Source organism: Crocodylus siamensis, chromosome 9 (genome assembly GCF_052110815.1).
Source record: "Crocodylus siamensis isolate JL-2025a chromosome 9, ASM5211081v1, whole genome shotgun sequence".
Lineage (NCBI taxonomy): Eukaryota > Metazoa > Chordata > Crocodylia > Crocodylidae > Crocodylus > Crocodylus siamensis.
In genome coordinates, this window is record NC_143403.1 from 25,196,099 (window position 1) to 25,222,409 (window position 26,311).

Sequence of the window (26,311 nt, forward strand, 5' to 3'; positions counted from 1 at the left end):
GCACTTTGCATGTATCTAATAGCTGATTGAATCGGCTATTAGATAAAAGCACCAAAAAGCCCTGTTGAAGCTCCTGATCTATACAGAAGATGTGGAGCTGAGCTGAAGTAACATACTGCTGCTTCCAGTAAAGTTTCCAGTGGTTTGTTGGAGTTTTTTTTCCCACGTCTGCCAGTGTCCTATATGCTCAACCAAAGAAGAACTGCGGAAGTTAAGGATGAAGTGCCAACTTTAAACAACTGTCTCGGTGATGTATTTATGTTTAACCTTTGCCCAATGCCGTCATAGCTTTTATGGATATAGTTTCCCTTGTGATCTGAATTGTTCAAGAGTATTCAGCTTAAAGAAATGTAAGAAGGTTGGTCTTATTTTTGCTCTGTAGTGACTGGCAGGTACCTGATAACAGGGTTTTTTTTCCCTTTTCTTTTCCTTTTTAAAGGTGCCATTCTTTCTATTCGTAATATTTGCTGTTTATACCATGCTACCTTTTGGGATGTTAGAGGCTATTATAATCAGCATCCTTTCTGCGGTTTCCCACATTATAGCCCTAAGCATTGCGGCATCTCGTGTTCTACCATGTAAAGAGTCCATTGTATTTCAGGTAAGGAAATGCTGGTTGTTTGAATATTCAAATATCTTGGATAATATTTTCATTAGAGATGGGCACAGATTGCAAAGTTCAGATACAGGTCCAAAATTCCATGTTCTGAGCTCTTGGTTTGGGTCCACATCCTATTTGTATGCTTCTCTTTAAGGAAGTTACAAATGATGTCCACTGGTAAATATTCGCTTTTCATATATAGTTCATCTATGCATTGTGACCAAATTAAGGAGACTGGAAAGAAATGTGCAAAAGATTTAAAAGAATCTGCATTAGCAATACGTAAAAACTGGAAGGGGGGCATTACCAAAAATATTCAAGACTTACATGTACAATACTGAATGAATGATATTTTTATGGTAGGGAATGCTCCAGCAACACATCTGGATTTTTGAGACAAATGCATGAGAATCATAATTCTATTTCAAGTGAAGGATCAGCTTATAGTAATAACGATTGTATAAGGTTTAAAAGCTTTTTGATGAAAAAGACAAATTTTCAACTTCATGTGTAGCTGAACTTCATTGATTCCATGATTTTAGGAGCTCATTATGCTGTAGCCTTTATGCAAGATTTCATATGAAAAAAGTCCTTAGTTGCTTAAATTACTTGCTAGGAATGTATACACACATCTTAAGTTGACTTAACTTACTTAAATCACCTTATTTTGACTTAAGCCACATCAGAGCGTACACATGTATAGCTCCTTGACATAGCAGCAGCCATCTTGTTAGCCCTCCCCTGCAGTAGCCCTGGTTACCAGGGCTGTGGCTGGGAGGCTGGGCTGTCCCACCCCTGACCTTGTCACTCAGGGCCACCCAACCCCTCCTTCTAGTCTCTTAAAGGGACTGCCTCACCACTGGCTGCCTCTTACTCAGTACAGGGATGGACTTAGCTGGGGGGTGGGGGCCTTCATGCTGCATGTGCCTTTAAGAGCCTGAGCACATGGCAGGAATGTGGCTTCAGGCAGTGCAGGTGGTAGAATAAGGAAGTGATTGCCCCAGAGGCTCTTGGGGCATAAGAGTGTTGGAACAAGTTAAGTCAGCTTAAGTTGGCTTAGCTTGCACATGTACTTTAAGTTGACTTAGAGTCTACTTAAATAATCTGACTCAAGATAATACATGTTGGAGATGTATTATCTTGTGCTGCATTTAAGTCTATTGTGCGCCAAATATGTGTGTATGCTTTGGTTAAGTTGACTTTAAAAAGTTATGTTGACTTAACCGTCAGAAAGTTAGTGCGTGTGTGTATGCACTGTCGGGCCACATCCATGTAAGCATGGATGTTTATTTCCTCGGGGACAAGAAGCAGTGGCACACCTTATGCCACTGCTACTTGTCCCTGGGGAATGCCTGTGCCACGCATGCTCTGGCATGCAGCAGGTTACCCCAGATGGAGTAGAGGAGGCTGGGGCTAGCAATTGTGCTGGCCCGAGCAGCCTTACCTGGGATACTGGGGGCCGGGGAAGCTGCAGTTGCAATACTCCTGCAGCTGGGAGCCTGCCGGCAGTTGGAGCATAGCTCTGGCCAGCGAGGTGCTGGTTTTGGGCAGCATGTGCTGCTACCATGTGCGCCATCTTGCTTTTTTTCGGTGTGGGTTTTTTTGACCCTGGGATCTCCTGGGGTCAACCCCCGCACGTGCTGCAATGTAGCAGTGTGGAGAATGCCTTAATGCATGGAGTGTGGCATCGCTGTGCTCATCTGGACATGGCCTACGAGGACAAGTAGATCAAATGTAATTCCTTTTCTGAATGAGTGAGTGTTTTCATTAATGGCTGGGACAAATATACCGTGTCCTATTAAACAGAGTGCTTTACTTTTTGTGATAATTTTATCTTGGTCACAATGAAGGACTAGGGAGTTTGGCATATGTGCTGCACTTATGCTGTGTACTTCTAAAAAGAAATTTCAGATTGTTGAACGGGTGTGACAGTTTCTCAGTGCCCTACTGGATTTATGTAGTACATTGCCCTTTCCTTCGCTCCTCCTCTTCTACCACAATAGACTTACCTGCTGTATGCAGCTCTCCAAGCTGCCGGGTTGTGCTCCTTGCTGCCTATGTGCTGTGCTGTGGCTATGCGCATGCACGGGGCATTTATTGGCCATGTTATTGGCCATGTCAGGCCAATTTCCAGTGCAGTCAGTTTTCTTTATATCAGTGCCAATCCGATACGGGACCAATGTATTGGTGCACCTTATTCTTATTTGATTGTCAGTCTGGTGTTAGCTAACAGTAGCTTTGCTAGGATTATCTATGAATCTTTCTTGTTTTATGATCATGTTTAGAAAAAATAGCTTTTTCAGTTGTCATGCATCAGGAGGAAACTTTAATTACTAGTACAGTGACCCAAGAGCTGTATTCTTTTGACTATTTCATTATCTAGACAACATACCATTTATGTTTTACAGTCAGCTCCACTTGAAAGGTAAATTAAGCCCTTGTGTGAGGCCTCCATTTGGATTATTTTCAGTTTTTAAGGGGAAGAGGAAGATCCATTTGATCTGTAAAGGAAGAATTTTGATTAGATGTTTCCTGCGCTCAATCTTTTTTTTTTTCCCCCTAGGTAGTGAAGCACTTGAGACTGATACAGATTTTCCATGAATGAGAGGAGGACTGTTAGGTCAGGCAAAGGCATTTTGGCAATTATTGGCTCTAAGACAAGACTTCTTAATCATTTTGTATATTTTAGGCAGGTGTGGGCAATTATTTTGCATGGAGGGCCACTTACTGGGCTTTGGCAAGCCATTGAAGGCTGCATACTAGGCCACCAGGGCCAGATAAATATTAATTTTCTAAACTTCTTAGGGGCCCCGTGGGCTGGATAGAATGGCCTGGTGGGCTGCATCTGGCCTGTGGGTTGCATTTTTCCCACTCCTAATCTTAAGGCACAATGTAGAAAAAAAGCTAACCATGATTTCCTATAATGATGATAGGTGTGCTTTCAAAATCAGGGATGTTTGAGAGTGCTGACCTCACCTTTTGAAACTGGTTTGATGATAAAGTGTTACTTTTTAAATCCCCTTGGTACTTTACATGGTTTAATCATTATCATGCTTTTTCCCTTTTGTATTGTACATCAGTAACACCAACCACATTTGCATCAGTGCTTTAAGAAATTTTAACAAATTTGGGGTACCCTGTCAAAGAGTGAAAGCACGCATCAGTTGATCCATTCCCAGCCAGCCCTCCTTTCCATTCCAAGGCCAAGAAGCTAATTTTTCTTTCCTGTTACAGTTTTGGAATAACGGCCGTGAAATGTATGCCTACAGCTAGAAATGATCACTCTCCTGCAATCAAAAGAGCAGGGGGGAAAAAAAGATAAATCTGAATTTGTTTCAGCATAATCTTGACAGACTAAACTGTTAGCACCGGTCCCTTCCCCTTGGAGGAAAAGAAACAGAAAACTTTTACTGCATCTGTTTGATCAAGTGCCAGATTTAAAAAGAGAGTGAATGTCAACCTGATCTTTGGGAAGGTGAAGGAAGAGGTTTGTGTTCTCTAAACTAAATGCTTGAGTCTGGAGAAAAAAAGTCAGGCATTTTCTAACAGCAAATGGTATGTACGAACAGCACCTTACCAGGGCATTTTCACAACCACTTGGCTAGCACTACCACTTGTCTATCCTGCTGCTTTTAAAAAAGATAAAAAGCTAGAATAAGGAGTTCACCCTCAGTGATTCATGGATAGCGTATTTTTTATATGTACATGTCATATCTCATTAAACGAGATACCTCTCAATGACCTTACTTCCTTTCCAGATGAATGTTTGTGGTAAAGTGAGGTCACTGCTTTTTCTAACATTTGATATTCATTCCATTGTTAGCAGTAGATATGTTTTCAATGCACTAATCACAGTCCAGAGCAATCTCTGTAGATTAAAAGCTCCCTTAGTAACTAAACTCGGGGTTATTCCAGACAGTTTCTCTACAAGCAGTTAGCTTGCATCTTCAGAGTGATTTTGAGCATCTTGGTTCTTACAGTCCATAGGTTCACAGGTTTGAGACTTATAACACCATTTGCAAATCATGTGAAATTTATCATCTTTAAAAAAGTGTGAGAGAACAAGTACCTCAGAATTGTGGCATGTGGGGGTAAAGATGAAAGGGAGATAAAGATGATAAGACTGTTCAAGCTCTATATGATAGCTGGGTAAATGTATATTATTTATGTATGATTGTTTAGTTTTACAAATTAATCTGATTTGCATGCTAGAGAAAACGTGGAAAATAACTCACAGGTATTCCCATCTTCATATTTGATATATCAGTGTTAAAGACAGACCTGCTGGAGGCAGAGGGTATATTTTTAGAAACATTAATTGATGTAAATGATAACCAGCAGATCAAAAAAGTCAAACCTGGCCTGTCTACTACTTTTCCCCAACCCTGCTATGAGGAAGGGGGTTTGTGCAAGGGGAGGGGAGGGAAAAAAATATTACTACTTGATTTCTTTTAAAAGTCCTAGAGGAATGATTGCTACACAACCTGCACATTTCTAAATAACAGTGAAAATTGACAAGGCTTTGGCTAATTTCACACTTCTTTCTTGGCAAATAACAAGCAGTATTGGAGCTGCTCTTTGGTCAGCAGTGCAGCAGTTTATCCTAGTAAAGGTGACCAAAGATGATCTTCACAAACATAAGGACTAGATGTATATTTTTTAAATGACTTCCTAAATTCTGCAGAAATTCATGGCTTAGCTTTCAGTTTCAGGTATGGGGCAAAGTTTTTCCCACTTGCTGGGGATGAGTGAATTTTCAAGATCAGCTAACTGGATTTCACCCATCCAAGAGATTGTATCCCACAAAATAGATTGCTTATTGGCTGCTTTAATTAGTTCTTTGTTCAGTTTTCTTCTAGATAAGCCAATTCATCTTTGATCTTTAGATGTTTCTGTTAAAAGGTATAATCTTAATTTACTTGAATCATGATATATATATTTTGAATTTCCAACAAAATGCATGTTAGTCATTTTAATTTCTTAATTGCCTCAATTTTCTGATCCTAGTTCTTAAATCATGCCCATTTCTAACAAGCTCCTATGTTGTCTACACATTTCAGCAAAAAAAATCCTTATATATAATTTGCTTTATTTTTTCTGGTACGTTCCAATTATTCATGTTGCATAATTTTAACATTTAACTACTCTGGTATTGCTCTGAGTTTAGGTAACACCTTTCTTAGAAAGGCCTAATTAATATGTATAAAGGTCTGTGCTGGGACCATAAGGAGTGTGGGTCTTCATTTACAAGGGAGCTTACAAGAGAAGGTTACAAAAACAGATACACGCATACTGAAAAAAGTAAAACTGCTATAACCTGTCCTGGAGATTTGCTTACGTACTGATCAAACACAGGATTAACCTGGTATTGTGAGATGGATTCATCTGAGAGATGAAAGTCAAGGTGCACACTTTCATTCATGCTCCTAAGTACATGGTCACATTTGCTTATGTCTGCCAGTAAGCAGGTAGTATTATCTGTCTCCCTTTCTTAATGCTTCTCACATCAAAACGCATATGCCAATATGTTGGAGCAGAACTGTTCTTCTCTTTAATGTTTGTTTTAATTAGATAGTGTCCACCAGCTGTTAGAATCACATTGGGTAAAGCAGTTTTGATCTAATGTTGATTCTAATAAGCATTAACAAAGTAAGAAATCTGTGTGGAATTACATCCAGAAATCTGTATGGTTTTGGTATTTGGTTGTATTTTACTCATTGACTTGGATAGCTAGAAGAAAAACATATATATACACATAAATTATGGTTTAAGACTTTGATTCCAATAAGCATCTCTCTGGTTTTAGGCACTAATGAGTGGAAGGCACTAGTGAGTGGAAGAAAACACAAACTTCAGGATTTTGGGGTTCAATTTGAGGTTTTAATTCTAATATCAGCTGTTAAAATTCTATTAAGCAGGGGTCTAATTAACAGGTGGACACTAACTCAGTGAAACAATTCGAACCTGCTCCCTGTCCCAGAGCTGGCTATTCCAAGGGGTTCCTCTATAGATTCATTTAATAAAGAGCCTAAACCTACCTTCTTTAGGTTGTGGGTAATGGTAAAGTTAATGGGCCATAGCTCTCATGGTGAGACATTGTCTGTTTTTTCTTAAAGGGTTCCAAGTGCCATTTCAGGAGAACTCAGTCATACTGATGCATGTGCTCATTGGGAATTTGCCCAAGTTAGTTTATATACAGATTTATGTTTTATAAGATTGCTATAATAAAAGCATTCATGTTCTGTTTAATACATGCACACTGATTAGTGCAAAAATGTGGTAGTAATTTGCTTGTGTGAAAGGATGAGAAAAATGTAAATGTTTTGGTATGTAGTAGCCAAAAAACAGTTAATATCACTTCAGTATGTAGTGCCAACTGGTGACTGTTCTGCATTACTTAAGTATGTTTTCTTCCCTTGCAGTTGCTTGCCAATGCTGTCATTTTTCTCTGTGGTAACCTGATGGGTGCATTTCACAAGTATCGAATGCAGGATGCTTCATGGGATTTGTACAGATATACTTTGAAGTGCATTCAAGTCCGAATGAAACTGAAGATTGAAAAGAGGCAACAGGTGAATGAAAGAATCTCTTACAGGAGTTACATGTCATCTTTTGAGTGTCGAATATAATTTTGTAAGGTTTATGATAGATATGCACTGACAGGCTCAAACTGATCGCTGTTATGCACTCTTCTTGTCAAAAAAAAATTGTGACACTGACAAGAGAGAGAGGAAATTAAGGGAGCAAGCTGATTAATGTATGACTTGTCTTAATAATTAAAACCTGTAAATGGAAAGGAGTTCCAGAGACTGAAATCATTCTGCAATGCATGTCTGTCATGTACAAGTAACGTGTTGCAGTCCTATTGTGCTACCAGAGGAATGTGACCGATTTCTTTAGTTATATCAAATTGTATTATTTTAGGAAAAGAATGTCAGCAATTCAGATAAAAAGAAACTTTAATTTTTAGGTTAGTACAGATGAAAATTCCTTTGAAGTTAATTTAATTAATAATTCTACTTTCTTTAGTCAGTTATCAGATGTTAGAAATTCTGTAGTCTTATTCTCTCCTTAAAGAGTATGTTCCTTGCCTCAGAAAATGATTCTCTACTAGCACAGAAATAGATCTATTTGTAAAGTAGCTAAGCAAGTAAATGCACAGTATTGTGTAAAATAAATATGCTACCAGCATTTTAAAAGTGGCAAATAATTGCTTGTTTTAGAAGTCATTGTTAGAAGTGAGTATTGTTAAGTGCTGTGAAATTTTGGCATTCATACGAATGTAGGAGGTAACGGTAACTCTATTGTAAGTTAGCAATGATGTTTAGTTGTAAAAAAGAAAACCGCAAAAGAACAGTAGAGCGGCAGAAGATTTGTCTTGTCTTGATTATGGTGTGACTGATCAGCTGTTAAGCCTCTCTTGTATTTGACCTTTATGGGTCCATTTTACTTGTGCAAATTTAGGAGCTGTAAGTTCCTTTGACTTCTTTGTTAGGTGATTCTCAGTAAAAAATTAGGCAACTGGTGTTGATCCCTACATGGTCAGATGGGTCGCCAGTTGGCTGGAGGGCCGTACCCAGAGAGTGGTGGCAGATGGGTCTTTTTCAACCTGGAAAGATGTGGGCAGTGGGGTTCCACAGGACTCGGTCCTTGGGCCCGCACTGTTCAACATCTTCATCAGTGACTTGAACGAGGGGGTGAATAGCACTTTGTTCATATTTGCAGATGACATTAAGATGTGGAGGGAGGTGGGCATTGTAGAGGGGAGAGACAAGCTGCAATCAGATCTGGACAGGTTACAGAGGTGGACAGATGAGAATAGGACACTGACAAGTGCAAGGTTCTGCACCTGGGGAGGAAGAACCAGCAGCATACCTACAGGCTGGGGAACTTCCCTCTCGCCAGCACAGAGGCAGAAAAGGATCTTAGAGTCATTTGACTCCAAGATGAACATGGGCCGCCAATGTGGGGATGCAGTCAGAAAGGCCAACCGTAACTTGTCATGCATCCACAGATGCATCACGAGCAGGTCCAAGCAGGTGATCCTCCCCCTCTATGCAACAGGCTGCAGTTGGAGTACTGCATCCAGTTCTGAGTGCCGCACTTCAAGAGGGATGTGGACAACATTGAGAGGGTCCAGAGGAGGGCCACCCGCATGATTAGGGGGCAGCCAGGCAGATCCTATGAGGAGAGGCTACAGGATCTGAACCTGTTCAGCCTCCACAAGAGAAGGCTGAGAGGGGATCTGGTGGCTGTCTATAAACTGGCCAAAGGAGACCAGCAGGCAATGGGAGAGTCCCTGTTCCCCTGAGCACTACTGGGAGTAACAAGGAACAGTGGCCATGTGTTGACAGAGAGCAGATTCGGGTTGGATATCAGGAGGCACTACTTCATAGTGAGCGGCTAAGATCTGGAACCAACTTCTGAGGGAAGTGGTTCTCACTCCTACTCTGGGAGTCTTTAGGAGGAGGCTAAATAGACACCTCACCAGGGTAGTCTGACCCCAGTACTCTTTCCTGCCTGAGGCAGGGGGTCGGACTTGATGATCTGCTCAGGTCCCTTCTGACCCTACCAACTATGAAACTGTTATTTTTGTACGTACCCAACTATCTTTGCTATTCTTCTTGGCCACTTTAAGCCCTTTTTACTGTTGTATACTTGATGCTAATAGTGAAGTCAATCCTGAAAAGACTAATCAATAAAAATCTTGCTGCTGATTTAGATTAGGAACCCATGCTCACTTGGTATTGTTGCAGGTGTTCTGCCACTAATTAAAATATGTAAGGATTTGGAAATTGTCAACATGGAAGAAGAAATCCTAGGAAATCTTGTAGTATTGGTTGGATTATAGATGTTAACCCTTCAAACTGTTGCTGTGTTTAAAAATGATCTTGAAACCTGTATCTTCAATTTTTGGAAATTGGGGTTGCAAAAATTGTTTTAGAGCCTTGCTTCATCTTCCTCCCTCATGCTAAATAGGATGGAGGTCCTGGAGAGGAACAGGGTTAAGAACTGCCAATTTTGAATGCAGTATATCTACAAGTTGCGACCTGAACGCAGGGAGCAGAAAATGACTAGTTTGACTGAACTGGAAGAAAGAAAATTGTTAATTACTATTAACAATTAGGGGGGTGCGAAGCAGGCCATATTCAGTTTGGATTCCGCCCGATTCTGGGAATAGTGATTCAGTTGGCTGATTCGGATCGCTGTCCTGATTCGATTCGGTCGACTCTGAAGAGTCAATGCTGATTCGGAGAACCAGCGATTCGGCCATAGACACAGCTTTATATGATTTTTCTACATACCTCGAGGTACCACACAGCTTGTGAATGCTGAGCTGGCTGGATGGAGTGTCCCACAAGAGTGTTGGGGGGGGTCCCCAGTGTGCTTGGCAGCAGACCTGGCCGTGGACCAAAAGTAATTCTGGTCCATTCCGGGTCTGTTGCTGAGCACATGGGGAAACCCACCCCCCTGCCCTCCTCCTGGCTTGGTGATTGGCCACAGCAGAACTCCAGATGCCCCCCCAGACCCAGAAGGCACCAGTCACTGAGCTGGGGGTTGGGGGGGGTCCCCAGCGCACTCTGCAGTGGACTTGGAAGTAGACTGGAAGTATTTCTGGTCCGCTCATGGGTCCTCCACTGAGCACGCGGGACACCCCCCACACTCTTGTGGGATGCTCCATCCACCCCACCATTTGTGTTCATGAGCTGTGCCTGGTACCTTGAGGTATATAGAAAAAACATGTAAAGCTGTGTCTGTGTCCAAATCATTGAATCTCTCTGAATCGAATTGGAGGCTTCTGATTTGATTTGGAGGGATTAATGGGTCTCCTGATTCGATTTGGATTTCGAGGTTCAGCTGCTGAATCGCACCAAATCTACTTTGAATTGAATTGGTGACTGAAGCTTCGCGCAGTCCTATTAACAATGTGCCCTCTTCTACTTATCCCATGAGAGGAGGTTACAAAACTTACAAGAAGGTCTTCACATTAAATGCTCTTTGTTCCCAGCTCACAGCTACGAAAGCCTTTAATTGATTTTGTCCATGTTTTTTGTAAGGATCTTGACTGATTCTTATATGGTAACTTCTTTCTTTCTGTAACCTGGCTGCCTCCGTGAATCACAGTTGTGCTCAACCATTTCTCTTTCCCTTTCTGTGTTGCTGATGACACTTAATGCTTTCCATTTCTGTGCTTTCCTGCCCCACATGGAGATTTGAGAAAGCACAGGGTTGCACCACTTGTCCAGAAAATGAAGTAACATTTTTTTTTCCACACTGAAGAGCTACCCTACCCTTTTAAAATCAGAGTCTGTTGTCACTGTAAATTGTTTGCTAATCTTAACTCTCTCAAATGTTCAATACAAGCAATGGAGGAAAAGTTAACTTCCTTTTTCAGGGGCAGGCCTTAAACCATGGATCTGTCTAATCTTTCTGTTAAGTGTTACATGATGCTTCACCTAAAATGTAGAACTTCCCTACCCCTGGCCACAGTGCATCTTATTTGGTCCAGAACAAGGGTGAAGAAAAATCTTTTTCCCTGCAAAGGCTGCTGCAGGTTTGGAACTTCAAACCTTTGGCAGCCACCTAAATTCACTGGTAGGAAGAAGTTGCCGGGTGTAACTTTTCATCTTCCACTACATTTTCTTGTTTTATATTTTATTGAAATTGTACTGTTTTCAAAAACTTAATGGTGCTTTCCATTCACTCTGCCCCCCCCCCCCTTCCCCCTTCCCTGGCTCACTTAAATCCAGCTGCTCATGATCCTTCAAAGCATTAACCATCTCTTCAGTCTTGTGTGGAAAAACATACTGCATAGTTCTGGGCATGCTCATTTGTGGACAGAATTTATTGTTCCTTTTAGTTCAGGTAAGCTCTGAAGGATATTATTCATTTTATTCCTTATCAGGAATATCAGATAATTTCAACACCATTGCTCCTGCTTTTTATTCCTTGACTCTCTTACCTCAGTCTGTGGCCCAGTCTACTTGTTCAGGGGAAATGGGCAAAGTTTTGTTAATCTTTTACTTAAACAAGTGGTACAAGTTTTTTTTGAAAAAAAGTCTTTGTCTTTGGTGCAATCAAAAGTCTCTACTTTGATAGAGTTTGATTGCTCAGCTCATTTAAGATGCATTAGCATTTTGGTAATAGAGTTTTCTAGAAAAGTATCCCTCCAGTATTTCAACATTTGAATTGCTCAAATACCTCCTCCAGCAAGGAATGCAATTTACATTTTTTACTTTTATATATCCATAATAAGAATTTATGTGGATCTGAATATTTTATACACTATTACTTCTACATCATGAGCTCTTGAGTTATGAGATTTTATCATTCTCAGTTGTGAAGAGAGACTGTTGTCAGAAAATAATCATTAATTTATCCAAACACTGAAAGAAAGTAGGTAGAACACTTCTTTCACAGTTATAGGTTCACAGATGGTTACAGGTTCAGATGCATTTAAAATGTCCTTTTGTCATTCAAAAACAGTACACAGAACTCATCTTCCAAAGTTTGGTGAAAATATATTTTCTGATTTTGAGCATAAACACAAAATCACTTTTTGAACATCTGACCTGCAACACTCAAAAGCTTCTGTAGGAAGCTCTCTTCCACCCCCTCCTTTCAATTTCTAAAATCCTGAGATTGCCTACTTGGCAAGTCCAGATAACTTTATAGAATTACATCTTTTATTTTTCTTTCCTCCCTTCAAGGAAAACCTGCTTTTATCTATATTGCCAGCTCATATCTCTATGGGAATGAAACTAGCCATCATAGAGCGACTCAAAGAAACCAATGATACTAGGCAAATACATGATAACAACTTCCATAGTCTATATGTGAAAAGGCACCAGAATGTCAGGTAAGTGAAGATAGTTTACAAATTGTTATATTAATAAGTTATGCCTTATTTACTGTTAGCTTTTTATTGACAGTTAAGAATTGTCATGGTTGATACCAGTCCATTTAAATGAGAATTTATGTTCATGTGTTCAGACTATATTTGCTAAAGCTAGAACAGGAAAGAGTATATGTTAAGCAGGGAAATCCAGGAGAGCCTGGAGGGAAAAAGGCCTACAGGCTGTGGAAGCAGGGGGCTGCCACCAAGGAGGAGTATACCTGCTTGGCTTGAGCTGGCAGGGAAACAGGGAGGAGAACCAAAGCGGAAATGGAGCTTAGGCTGGTAGCAAAAGTTAAGGATAACAAAAAGTCATTCTTTAAGTACATAGGAAGCAAAAAGAAGGTGCAGAGTAACTTAGGGTCCCTTCAAGCTGAACTAGGGCAACTGGTAACCGATAGGATGGCCAAAGCGGAGCTTCTAAATGCATCTGTGTTCCTGGACATGAATACAAATACGTATCCCATTGGGACCTTAGGTAGGCCCAGTATAGATACCAACCCACCAACTGTTCGTGCTGATGTAGTAAAGGGACACCTGGAGTAGTTGAATGTATTTAAGTCAACAGGTCCTGATGATCTTCATCCTATGGTACTTGGGGAATTAGCTGGAGTCATAGCAGAGCCGCTGGCACAATTGTTTGAGCACTGGTGGTGCTCAGGACAGGTTCCAGAGGATTGGAAAAGGGCCAATGTGTGGTTCCTGTTTTCAAGAACAGGAGGAAGGAGGAACCAGGTAACTATAGGCTGGTTAGTCTCACCTTTATCCTTGGCAAGACCTTTGAGAAAATTGTTAAGGATCACATTTGTGGGGGATCAGTGGGTAAAATGATACTAAGGTGCAATCAGTATGTGTTCATAGCAGGCAGATCCTGCCTGACTAACCTGGTTTCTTTTACGACTGGGTCACAAAATGCTTGGATGAAGGAATAGAGATAGATGTTACTTACCTAGTTTTTAAAAAGGCCTTTGACATGGTGTCATACCCAGTTCTTATAAATAAACTAAACAGTTGCATTGTAGATTATTACACTGTCCAGTAGGTAGAAAATTGGCTTATGGGACATACCCAGAGAGTGGTAGTGGTTGGTTTGGTTTCTACCTGGAGAAATGTGGGCAGCAGAGTCCCCCAAGGCTCTGTCCTGGGACTAGTACTATTCAATGTCTTCATTAGTGACTTGGATGAGGGAGTAGAAAGCACCCTGAGGTACACAAACTAGATGGCAGGTAGCAAATCCAGGCTGATTTGGACAGGCTGGGGAAATGGGTCAAGCAGAATAGGATGCAGTTTAACAAGGATAAGTGTCATGTGTTGCACCTGGGGAGGAAGAATCATCAACACTCCTATAGCTTGGGAGGAGGTACCATTCTAAGTAGCACAACTGCGTAGTCGACTCCAAAATGAACGTGAGTCACCAGCATGATGAGGTAATAAGTAAAGCTAACCACACCCTTTCTTGCAGAAGTTGATGCATCACAAACGGGTCTAAGGAGGTGATACTTCCCCTCCATGCAGCATTGGTCAGGCCACACCTGGAGTACTGCGTCCAGTTTTGGGCACTGTGCTTCAGGAGGGATGTGGATGGCCTGGAGAGGGTTCAGAGGAGGGCCATTCATCTGGTTAAAGGCCTACAGAAAAAACCCTATGTGGACCTGAATCTTTTCAGCCTCTGCAAGAGGAGGCTGAGGTGATCTCGTAGCTACCTACAAACTCATCGGAGGGGCCAGCAAGAAATACGGGATGCAGTGTTTATCAGGGCACCTGTCTGGGTAACTAGAAATAATGGCCACAAACTGGAATAGAGCAAATTCAGATTGGACATCAGGAAAAAATTCTTTACTGTGAGGGTTGCCAAAATATGTAATAAGCTTCCAAGGGAGGTGGTATTGTCCCTTTCCTTGGAGGTATTTAAGAGGAGATTGGACAGACACCTGCCTGGGGTCATCTGACCCCAGCACTCATTCCTGCCCAGGGCAGGGGGTTGGACTCGACTAATACGTCTCTTCCGACGCTAACATCTATGAAACTATGTTTTAAATTTGTTAAATTTGGGCCTTTTATTTTAATTACATTGGCAGTTCACCATTAACAGTGTTTTATGGCCTTAGGCTACTGAAAAATCAAATTTTGATGGCTTTTGTGCCAAAGTAAGCTCTTTTGTTTTTGAAGATAGTGTGTCCTGGACTCAAGTCCCGTGTTTCAAATTTAGTTAAAAAATATGTTGCCCTTTCAGTCTCTTCTGGAGTTGATTCTGAAAGAGAATATGAAAGAATCTGTCTGATAGATGCATTTTAGATTTTAAGCATAACATACTGCAAGATAAAAGCCATGTATTTTAATAGGAACTAATTAAAATGTGACTGCATACTATGTCCTTGTCCAGCATCCTCTATGCAGACATTGTCGGATTCACACGCCTGGCTAGCGACTGCTCTCCCAAGGAGTTGGTAGTGATGCTGAATGAACTCTTTGGGAAGTTTGATCAAATTGCAAAGGTAGGTTCTGCACTTCTAGTTTTTAAAAGTAGTGTTTGCCCACATTGAGATAACAACTTTTCTGTAGTTCACAGAAGAAAGGGGTCAGGCAGGAGTCAGTGCTTCTGCCTCAGTGACCAAAATGCAGGGTAGGTTGCATCCACTGGAGATTCTGATTTACCTGACTTTCAACTAATAAAAATCCTGGCAATGTAAAGTAAAATTAATTTAAAAGTCATTAGAAGATCAGGAAAGCTTCTTGAAAGCCAGAAGGATGGTTTCTGGGACAAAACCTAAGCTAGTTTTTCTGGATTCTGCTCTCAGGTCTGGCTGCTGAATGTACAAGTCTCTGACTTACTTAACTTTGTTTGGCTAACCCACATATGAAATGGGAATAATAAGATTTATCTACAATCCTGGACAGATGTGTTGAGTGGATTCCACTAGATGCTTTGAGATCTCTTGAAAAGCTTTTTATGTAATAGAAAATGTTGCAGTGTACTTTTGAGTTATTTGTTACTGTTTTATATAATAACACTTAAAAACTATCAGAGAACTTGTAACACAAAGAGAAGGATTTATTTTTTCTAATGTCTTAAGTTTTTCTTTTCTAAGGTGAAATTATAGTAGCGGTATAATTAAGTGATTGCACTCACATATATCCACAGACAAATCAACAAATAGATCTACTTTGGTTAGTCTGTAAGGTGCAAATGTACCCTTACTTCTTTCTGATTTCAGGCTAACACAGCCAACTGTCTCTCTTGTAAATAGTCAGTTACTTGCACGCAATTCAATCTGAAACTGGTAGACTAAAACAGTCTGACGTCTGTATTTGATATACTTTGTGCTACAAATGTCAGACTAATACAGATAAGAGAAAGTACTTAGGAAAGATATTGCTTGTGATGTCCTGGGCTGTGTCTCCCAGTGTTTTCACAGACATCCACATCTGTGCCTATATTGGTTAAAGAAAAACATTATAACATGGTAAAGTTAGTGTCCGGCAAGTGCAATGTCTGTTAAACTGAAGATTGGGAAGCCTGCAAGCTGTATGTCCATATGAGCAGATCAGATTTATATTTGCCCCCTTAATTGCATAAGTCATAGTGAGTGTCTTGATTAAGGTTGTCCAACTGGCAGCTCACGAGCTTCATCCAACCTGCCTGGCTGCCATTCCACCTCCCCATTTGCTCCTGCCACGGCAGCTAGGAGAGGTCTTGGCTGCCCAAGCTGTATGCAGCAAAAGGGGGAGCCTGCCCATGCTGCAGGAAGGTTGTGCATGTGTTTGGGAGGAGTGGGGGGCAGCATGTGACCCCTTGTGCCTTGTCCATTGGACAGCCCTGGTCTTGATCAGAAATAGGCTGCAATATGGGGTGGGCTTTAGTCTCATAAGTGCAGTGCTCCTGACTGGCTTCTGTCAGTTTCTTGGCTTGCTGTTCAGTTAACTCTGGGAGTTTCTTGAGGCTTTACCCCTTACTACTCCTTTTCTTGGTCTAGGCATTGGGATTAGGTTGCTGGGTATTTCAGCTAGATGATTCTTATTCAGAGATGAGATGAGGATGAGGAGCTGAATGCTGCTACATCTACTGGATGAGTTGGTTACTAGGTTAACTAGGAGTCTGCGTGCATCCCAGTGTGGGCCAACTCCAGCTGTGGCAGAACAGAGAGATGCATGGAACAGCCCTCCCTCCTCAGGCTCCTGGTAGTGGTCAGCGGGCTGGATAGGATCAATTTGCAGGCTGAATACAGCCCATGGGCTGTATTTTGCCCACTCCTTGGCTAAATAGAGGAAGCAGTTCCTGGGGCTGATCAGTAAGGCCAGAAATGTGGATTGATGAACGCAGTGCTCAGTGCTAGTCTGGCTTGAAAGTTGTTGGCAGCATCGTACAGAATAATGTTTTCTAAAATACAAAAAGCAGGAAACTGCACCCCCAACTCTGAAGTCTGGTAATTAACTTTGCACTTACAGTTTAAGATGTTTCCAGCACCTCAGAACAGCCTTATAATTCAGTTTCCTGTTGTTTACATCTTAGAGTAAACTCTGCTACATCCAATTTCAGACTTCTAGTTATGCATAGAGATGAAATGGGACTGCTGCAGCAAGTATTTAATTCCGCAAAGACTCCTTACCACTACAGTGCTGTTGGAGTCAGTAGACCAAATGCTGGCAGCAAAGGTTTGCAGGATTCAGTTACTGCTGGAGTCTTAAGAATGGCACTGGTCTGTTCTTTGTCTGTGCCTAGTCCTGTGTAATGATTTTTCTGCTCTGAACCCTGTGAAGGTGATACAGCTTTAAAAGAGTAAAGCTGCATTCATTCTGTTGTGTCCTGTGTGACCAGACAAAAAAAAAAACTAGCTAAATTCTGATTCTAGAAATGTATTCTTGCTGAAGAACAAGCAAAGATCAGTGCCTGCCTTTCAGAACTTCCAGTGCTTGAGTTTCGTTTATTTATTTGATTCAGGGTGGCTTACAGTAGGCGACAAAACAATGTATAAAAGCGGGTAGAATGTTATTTTTAAAGATCTTTGTTTGACTTGGAAACAAATATATTTTGAGTTATGCATATAACTGAAGCCTAGATAGAAGACTTTAATGGGCTTGTAAAATCTTTTGTTGGTGAAGTTCTAAAAATTTCTATGAAGTAGGCAGGAGAAATTATAAATTTTAACTGCTGTTAAAGTATTATGTCATTTTGCTATAAATCATTTAAACAGAAGGAGCTTTATGAAAGTGATTTAATTAAATCTTGACGGATGGGGTCAAATTAAATTGTTAAATGTGCTGTATCATTAGTGTTAAAATAGCATAAGTACATGGTTAAAACCTTTTAAAGAATAAGTCATCCTTTCCCACAGTTTTAGTTTTTCATATAATACTTCCATGAATTCAGTTCCCATTAAAACGTCACAAACACTGAAGACTGAGTAGGTCATAGTAACCTTTTCATTAAAAGCCATATTGTACACTAAGCCTTATGAATACATGGCCTGATATAACTGTTATTTCAGTTGCCGTGAGCTTTTTTTGTGCTGCAGAAGTTAAGGTAAAAATAGAAACTTTGTGAAAATGAATTGAAAAGATAACTGAGCATTGTTTGAATTTTCAGAAGAGTTAATGGCTGAATTGTCTTTATAATAGTAGAGTTTATTTTTATATAATATTTCAGAAAAATTATCTTGGCATTCCACGTCTAACTTTCTAGTATAAATACACTGTATATGTTACAAGTTATCCTACTATCAGCACCAGTAGATAAGAGGTTTGAGCTGAAGAAACGTAAAAAGTTTGGACTTTTGCAAAAAGTCTGAAAATAGTTTTCATTAAGCCCTGCAAAATTTTTTAGCCCTGTTTTACCTAGCGTATCACCCTGATTTCATAACATTTTGAGAGATGAGAAACGTGGCTACATAAATATACAGTAATCAAAATGGATGTTTTTAAAACAAAATGATGGAAAAATTTAATGAAAATAAGACCAAACTTAAGTTCATTGCAGAATTCAACTTAATTTTCTTGGGTATTTCAGTACGTCTGGACAAGGGTTATACTTTGAAGATAAATGATGGAGTACAAGAAAGCTATGATAGGATTATATTATACTTGTAGTGTTTTGCTTGTGAGAAGAAAAGCCTGAGTAAAGATTGAAGATGTTTTAGGAATCAAGTCATGCCAGGCCAAAAAAGAAAAAACTATTGTTCTTTATTTCACAAATATGTAATAGAAGCATAGAGAGACTAAGTGATTTTTCCCCAAATTACCTAAAAAAAATCCATGGCATAGCTGGGAATTGAGCCCAATTCTTTGGAGTCTCAGTCTAGCACCTTAACCATAAAAACATACCTCCCCCTATAATTTGTTAAACAGAACAGGTATGTGGCTGCCTCGCTACTGTCGTGGTTATACTGAGAATCTGCAGGGTGGTCCAAGATAATAGAGAACATGGGGTGTTCTCTCATTGTTCTGTGAGTGCCTGATTAGTCTTCCCTTTTCCAAAATGTTTTTTAATCTAAATGAATGTCTTGAGGCTAAACATCACAAGAAATCACTTTTTGCTCTTCTACTGGCAATAAAGAACAGCAGTCTCAACTGAATTGCTGCCCTGTGGTTAGCTTCTAGCAGTGGAGAAGTGTCATGCATGTTGGCTTCCCTCTTCAGTCAACTGAAAATATCTTCAGCAAAGTTGCTGGTGTGATTATTTTGTTCCTTATTTCTTTCCCCCAAGTCTTAGCTAGCATTGTGATAAGACACAATACTTCATCTACTCAGCTAGTGTTTCAAGATTCTACTCGCCCTAAGTAAATATGCTATTTTTTAATGTTTTTCTCATAATGAAAACCCCAGTAAAAGAAATAGGTTTTGTCCTTCAGGTGGTAGGTTTCTGACTCTTTTAATGAAGCCTTTTTACAGATTTCTGGCTTTAAGTTTATTTAGGGTTTATTTTAGTAATTCAGAAGTGATAAAGGCAAGAGGAAACAAAAATAAGAAACCTCTTTGATTTTGAAGGGAAAGGGAGAGTTTCTTTGATTTCAGCCAACATTAAATGGGGCCAAACTTTTCTCCTAGCAGTACTGACAATGGATTGCTCCTGTGCTATGTGCCTATCTGCAATGTTCCCCCCCCCATTATTGTTCTTTGTTTTGATTTGGCAGGAAAATGAATGCATGAGAATAAAAATTTTGGGAGACTGTTATTACTGTGTCTCAGGCCTACCTGTATCGTTACCAGTTCATGCCAGGAATTGTGTGAAAATGGGACTTGACATGTGTGAAGCTATAAAGTATGTATAGTAACAAACTTAATAACATACACCCAGAATATATGACTATAGCTTTGTATTGCAGTGTTGATTTTTTTTTTTTTTTTTTTTTAAAGAAAGCTATGAAGCTATTGGATAAGGTCATTCTTAGCCTGTGCTGTGGCCAGTTTGGAATAATGATTCTCAATCAAGGTGCCAGTACTTGAGAAAGTTATCTATAGCATCTAGCTGATATTCAGGTAGCACAGAATGTTTTAATTGTACATAAGATACATTTAGGGAGCCAATGAGACTTAATTATCTTCTTTAAAAACCTTTTATCTGAAATTGTGCAAAGTGTAGCCTAAGGGTGATATTTCTAAAAGCATTCAGTTGGCCTAAATCCATTCCCCTTGACTTCAGTGGGAGCCATTTTACATGACTGCTAAGGGCTTTTGACAATCCCAGGCTGAATTCTTATCAGCATGAGACTGATTCAAATCTGTATTCTAATCTGAATGCAAAAGACATTACTGTTTTGAACCCCTATCTGCAGTTAGCTGAGATTTCATTCATTTGTTTATTCTGTCTTTGGAAGATCATAGCCACAGTATTATTATATGTAATAACATTTAAAAATACACAGATCACAGGAACTCTTGATGAAGAGTATCTTTGGTTAATTATAACACTTCTCTACTTTTTTTTTACTGTCTTCAGCAGTTTTCGGTTTTACATATGTTTTCCAGTAAGTGGAAAACAATCAAGTACTATGGAGGAAAGTATATGTCTGAGAAGATTGTTAATTATCTAGTAATTTCCTTCTCCCATAGGCAAGTGAGAGAAGCTACTGGAGTAGATATCAATATGAGAGTTGGTATTCATTCTGGGAATGTGCTTTGTGGTGTGATCGGACTCCGGAAATGGCAATATGATGTTTGGTCTCATGATGTTTCCTTGGCAAATCGTATGGAATCTGCAGGAGTACCTGGGTAAGGATCTTTGATTTCAGTGCTGCTTCAGTTCCATAAGGAAGGTTTTCATAGCTGTTTCTGGAACTATGAATAAGGGAGGTTATAAATGGGCAAAAATGTGGATTTATTACAGCTGTTTAAAATATTGGCATTGTCTGATAATTTCCCTCTAGAAATTATCTATAGAAATTGTAGAATTAGATAGTTGTAATCTTGTGTGAATGAATGCCACTTATGCAGCTTTTGACTTTTCTGGAATCTCTTAAATTTTGTGTCTAGTAGCATACTGTATACTGACCTATTCAATTCATATTATACATGAAGATATCTAGATTTGTGATTTGATAAAGAAACACACACACAGTGCTTCAGTAGACAACTCAGTGTTGTATATTTACGTAGTGTTTCTGTTGATAACATAAGCCAGGCATGAGCATGTGTACACATGCGTATGCGTATATAATTTTAAAAATTGAGGGCTATAATTAGATCCAGAAACCCAAGGCAGGCATTTGATGTATAAATTGTAATTTTGTGTTGATCGTCTATAATGGTTCTCTCTATGCAGTACTTTTCATCAGCGGGTGGCAAAGCATTTTACAAAGGAAAGTATGTTTGTTGATATAACTTTTGTAGATGAAGAAAATGAGGCAGACCTGTGAAGTGACTTGCCCAGAGTTGGGGGGCGGGGGGAGCAGTTAGTAGAAGGACCTGGGAACAGAACTGTTTTCTTTTGGCTCACAGGCTAGTGCCCTGTCTGTTTTTCCATGCTGCCTTTCTTCAGTACTCAATAAAAATAGCATGTAATAAAAATCTGTTTTAAATGCAGCTATTTATTATTTATTTATTTATTTAGAAAGAAGCAACTTTCATTTTCCAATAACTGTAACTAATAACTGAAATTCATACTGTGAGTTGCACATGCACACTGATGATTATTGTTTGTATTATGATCAAAGCACATCAGGAGATAGTCCCAAAAATATATATCATCCAAACAGACTATGCAAACTCAGGCTGGAGGGGGACTGAGATGAAAAAAGGTGAAGCGATTTCCTGGAGACATCTAGCGTGTAGCCCATGTCTTCGGACTCCCAGTCAATGTCCTGTCCCCTGCACCCTTCTGCCTCTGCCTAATGTTACATTTTGGGAACAAGTTGATTATCTTGCAAGTCACGTGCCTGTATGTTATGATATTATAGATACGGTTATGCACAGCAACAAGATTGCACGGTCAGCATAATGATACAGGTTTTACCAACCATGGTTTTGAGTATCCATGCTTAATATTCTAGATACCATTTTAGCTACCACAGTGTACAGTTTTGAGTAACCAGTTTTCCGTGGCCACGCATCAGCCTGCCATCTGTCATTTTTCCCATAAGCCTTTTGTCTTGCCAACCATGGTTTTGCCAACCACGGGAACTTTCAGGAACCTAACCCCTGCAGTTGTTGAGGGAAACCTTCATAAATGCTGATATGAGAGCTGGAGTTCTATGGTCTATTTTCAGCAAGTGAGCCAGTTCACCAAGCACCAAGGAAATTAATTCCAGCTCTTTCCTCTTGCCTGTCCCCAAGGGTGGGGACAGAAGCCGCACACAAACTGGTTTAAGTGATCAGAAATTGGCTTAAACTCATAACAGAACAGAAGTTCAGTGCACATAAACCAGTTTCAAAATGTCCAAAACTGGTTCAAAATAAATGTGATTGAATGTAGTATCAGACTTAACTGATTTGGGTCAAACATCTTTATAGAACTTTTGTCCCAGACCCCTTTCTGGTTCAAGTTAAATCACAGTCCCTCAGCATCCCAGGATGCTTTGCAGCCCTGGAGCAGGCTGTGCTGTCTGTTTTGGCAGAGCAGGATTGGCCCTGCCCTCTGCTCCCTAGCTATAGCAGTGAGGGCTGGCTGACAAGGCGGTGGGGTGGGAAACTGGGCTGGAGAGCAGCGCCTGCCAGACTTTTCCTTTGCTAGAGTGGAGGGGGCAGGGGGCATGGGCCAGCAGGTTCACATGGAGAGGAGGGAGGGGGGTTTAAACCTCTTCCATGGCCAGTGAGATCCCCAGTCCAGGTCTGTGTGTGGGAGTCTACCATACTTCTGCCCTCCTCCCACCCTGCTCCATGCTCCAGTGGAGAGCATGGGGCATGGTTATGCCTGGCCAGGACCAGCAGGGTGAGGTGGGGAAATAGGCTTTAATCCAGTTTCCCCCACCCCTCTCACCGGTACAGGACTCCAGCTGGGGTCTGCCTGGTTTCCCCCTTCCACTTGCCCCTGAAGGAGGGAAGGAAGGGCCAGGAGGCAGAAAGCCAGGCAGACCCCGGCTGGGGTCCTGTGCTGGCAGGAGGGGGAGGGAGTGGGGGTTTAATCCCCTTCCTGACCCCTTGCTTTGCCTCAGGCCTGCGTCCAGCTACATCCCTTGCTGCTCAAGCCGTGAGTGGGGGCAAGGGAGGGGAAGCCAGGCAAATCCTGGCTGGGGGTCTCCTCCTCCCTAGCCCGCTTCACCTCATGCTGCTGGATGCTGACTGGGGCTGGCATCTGCCCGTGCCCCCTATTGCTTGGGGACAAGACTGGCAAGGGCTGCTTCCCTCTTCCCCCCTCCAGGCATGCCCTAGCTGGAGACCGTGCAGGCCAGGGTGAGGGTTTAAACCCATCTCCAATCATACTCAGCAGGGCCTGGCCATGCCCCACCTCAGCTCAGCTTCCTTCCAGCCTTCTGGCTGCGGCTTCTTGCCTGAGCCACTGCAAGCATGTGCCTGCATTTCCGGAATGAGAAGTGAATGTCTGTTCACTTGCAAATCAATTCAATCTACTCAAGTTAAACTAACCTGCAAAGATTTAATCAATTTAGGCTTTGGTTTTCTAAATGTCTGTACTTGGCCATAATGAATCTGACTTGCAGGGGCTATGGTAGTCTGTGCAAATCCAGTTACATTGGATAGAATGACAACTCTGTTTGTTTATTATTTAAATCTGTAAACCTTAGTGCACAGGTGTCTCTTGTCAGTGTTTCTAAACCCAGCATAGCTGGGGTTCCCTGTTGCCATCTGCCTCAGTGACTTTGAGATAAAATCTGTTCAGCTTAAAGTATTAAGATATATTTACTGGAAACTCAGCAGGGATCTGAAAGTGAGACTGTACTGATATATGTAGCCAGAAAGCAGAATAATCAGATCAGGGGTCAGCAGTGTTTTTGGAAAGAGTGCCAGAAACACCCGCAACCTCGACTTGTAAGCTGTTAGCATGCCGGGTGCGGATGGTAGGGGAGCCACAAGGGGCACGATCCTTGTTGTGAGGGCATAGCCTGCTGTCTGCTTCTAGGCGCACGTGTACCTGCCGCCAGCAACAAGCTGGGCTAGGGTTCCATGGACCCTGTTGCAGCTGCTTGCAGCTTCCTGGCTGCCTGCCATAGCTGACCTAGGCCCTGAACATGCCCCTGCTCCCTGCCACAGAGCCCAGGCTGCTCACAGCAGGCAGTGGGGTATCTGCAAGCAGCTGCATCAGGGTCTGCAGGGCCCCGGCCCAGCTTGTTGCTGGCAGTGGGTGCATGCATGCCTTGGCGCGGATGGTGTGGAAAGGGCTGGGGCTGTACTGCCACAACAAGGATTGGGCCCCTTCCAGCTGCCATCCACCTAAAGGTGCATGTGTAAAACAAAATGCCTTTGGTGTACCACACTGGCATGCATGCTGGGGGTTGCCTACCCTTGAATTAGAGCTTGAATAGCTGGTATGCTAGCTGCAGTAGAATCCAGGGACACTGCTTTAACTACATAGATGATGCAAGGCTAACAGGAGCCAACAGTTGTAAAACATACTTTTTCTTGTTGTTGGTAAAGTAGGCAAGCATGCCTACATGTAGAAAGGAGGTAAGATGATGTATTTTTCATAGCCCTTTTTAGGGTCATAGCTACAGCTTGGTTTTATTACCTTATTAACATCTAGGTACTCATTTGCTTATCTGTAAAAGATTTAATTGCCATAGCCTGCTGGTGCTGAGAAAAGACACTAGCACTGCACTTTTCAATGTGTTAAGCACTGGTCTGTTATGTATTTCACAATTTTACAATTACTTGACTGGAATAAGTCTTCCATTTCATAAGAAGTTAAATTAAGTGCCTTCCAGGAAGGCTGCTGGTTTTACAGTGCCTGTACTGTCTGGGTGGGATTTCCAAAGCACCTGGTTCCCATTGAAGTCAGTGGAAAAATTATTTCACTTGGAAACAGCTAGGCTGAGCACTTCTTAAAACCTTATGCTAAACCAGAACTATGTGAAAACAGATGATGAATTTTATCTATTTTACTGTTGCAGCTGACCAGAAGGTGTATTGTAATTACTTAAGTAACTGGAGGACAGTTTTACAAGTCATGAATTTTCAGTGCCCAAAAGGTGTGGAATGCAGAAAATTTGTGTCAAGACAAAGATTTTGTTGCTGTGCGCCAAACTAACCATTGTTATATTGAAATCTGAGCTTTTAGACCAGCTGTTATTTGTACTAGTATAGCAAGCTTGCCTTTTGGAGCTTGGGTTGAGTCCCAGGCTTGAAATGTTTCTGTTTTGATTGGTTGAACCATCCACCAATCAGGAGACAGCAAGAGGTGTTAAGTCATGCCTCTTTCCTGAGGGGAGGGGGAGAGCAGCTCTCCCCCCAGCCCCCGGACCTGATTAGGAACTGCAACACTGTCAGGTCCAGAAGACTTCAGGGGCAGAGCCCTGGAAGTATAAAAGGAGCTGCATGCCCAGCATGAGAGAGACGCATCCAGGGCAGAGAAGAGAGAAGAGTGGAGCTTAGAAGAGCTGAGGGGCAGGTGAAGCAGTAGCTTGGAAGCGCCCCTGAAGACTTCCATCCGCGGGGAATGGCGGACGGCTCCAGCGGCTAGGCTATCGGTGTGCAGCATGGTGCATGGCATCCAGACCCTGGGAGCTGCATGAGGCTGCTCAGGTCTGCAACCTCTAGCATGCGGCCAGAGACACAGTGCACAGGCTGGGGCGTGGAGCAGATCCTTTGAAGTGCTTGGGTGGCTCAGGTCCTCAACCCCCGGAATGAGGCTGGGAGCTCGATGCGGGAGGCGCTGCACAGAGTCCGGGAGTGGACCAAGCCTGGTGCTGCATAAGGCAGCCCAGGCCTCCAACCCATAGCAAAAGGGTCGAGTCCAGGGAGCCAGATGGTGCTCAGGCTACTGAGCCAGCAGACAGGGCTAAGCCAGAGGCCCCAAAAGCCCTGCGTAGCAAAGCCCTGTTCCAGGGGACAGTTATCCCCTCAAAGCCCACCACAGGCAAGAGAGCAGCTTGGTGCAGAGGATGAGAGCCACCCTCCAGGCCTGGGAGCCATGAGTTGCAGGGAAAAAAGGATTCCTACAGGGGAGGGGTTGTCCCCCCTGGTTAGTGAAGGGCTACTGAGAGTGGAGGTCCCACTGGGAGGGCACCCCTGAAGCTACCAGCTTCCTTGTAGGGCTTGGGAAAGCCCAGGGGCATTGGGTTTTCCCCTTGTGATTAAGTTTATCTTTGAGGTTCTTGCGCCATAAGTGGTGTGATGTCATGCCTTATATTTTGTGAACTCACGTGTTTGTAAATTAGTAGATGAGTACAGTCCTAGGGCTCTTCTGGGACCCCCTGTTGCTATTATTTCAC

The 26,311-nt window shown here is 41.8% G+C and overlaps 1 protein-coding gene across 1 annotated transcript in view; it reads left to right on the forward strand.

Annotated features, from left to right (window-relative positions):
• Positions 1 to 26,311, forward strand: part of ADCY7 (adenylate cyclase 7) — a 130,510-nt gene that overhangs the window by 66,635 nt on the left and 37,564 nt on the right. Inside the window, exons 4-9 of the mRNA XM_090063742.1 lie at positions 440 to 601; positions 7,024 to 7,173; positions 12,313 to 12,461; positions 14,881 to 14,992; positions 19,625 to 19,752; positions 20,544 to 20,702. Of these exons, the coding sequence (XP_089919868.1) occupies positions 440 to 601; positions 7,024 to 7,173; positions 12,313 to 12,461; positions 14,881 to 14,992; positions 19,625 to 19,752; positions 20,544 to 20,702 (860 nt within the window). The remainder of the gene's footprint in view (positions 1 to 439; positions 602 to 7,023; positions 7,174 to 12,312; positions 12,462 to 14,880; positions 14,993 to 19,624; positions 19,753 to 20,543; positions 20,703 to 26,311) is intronic.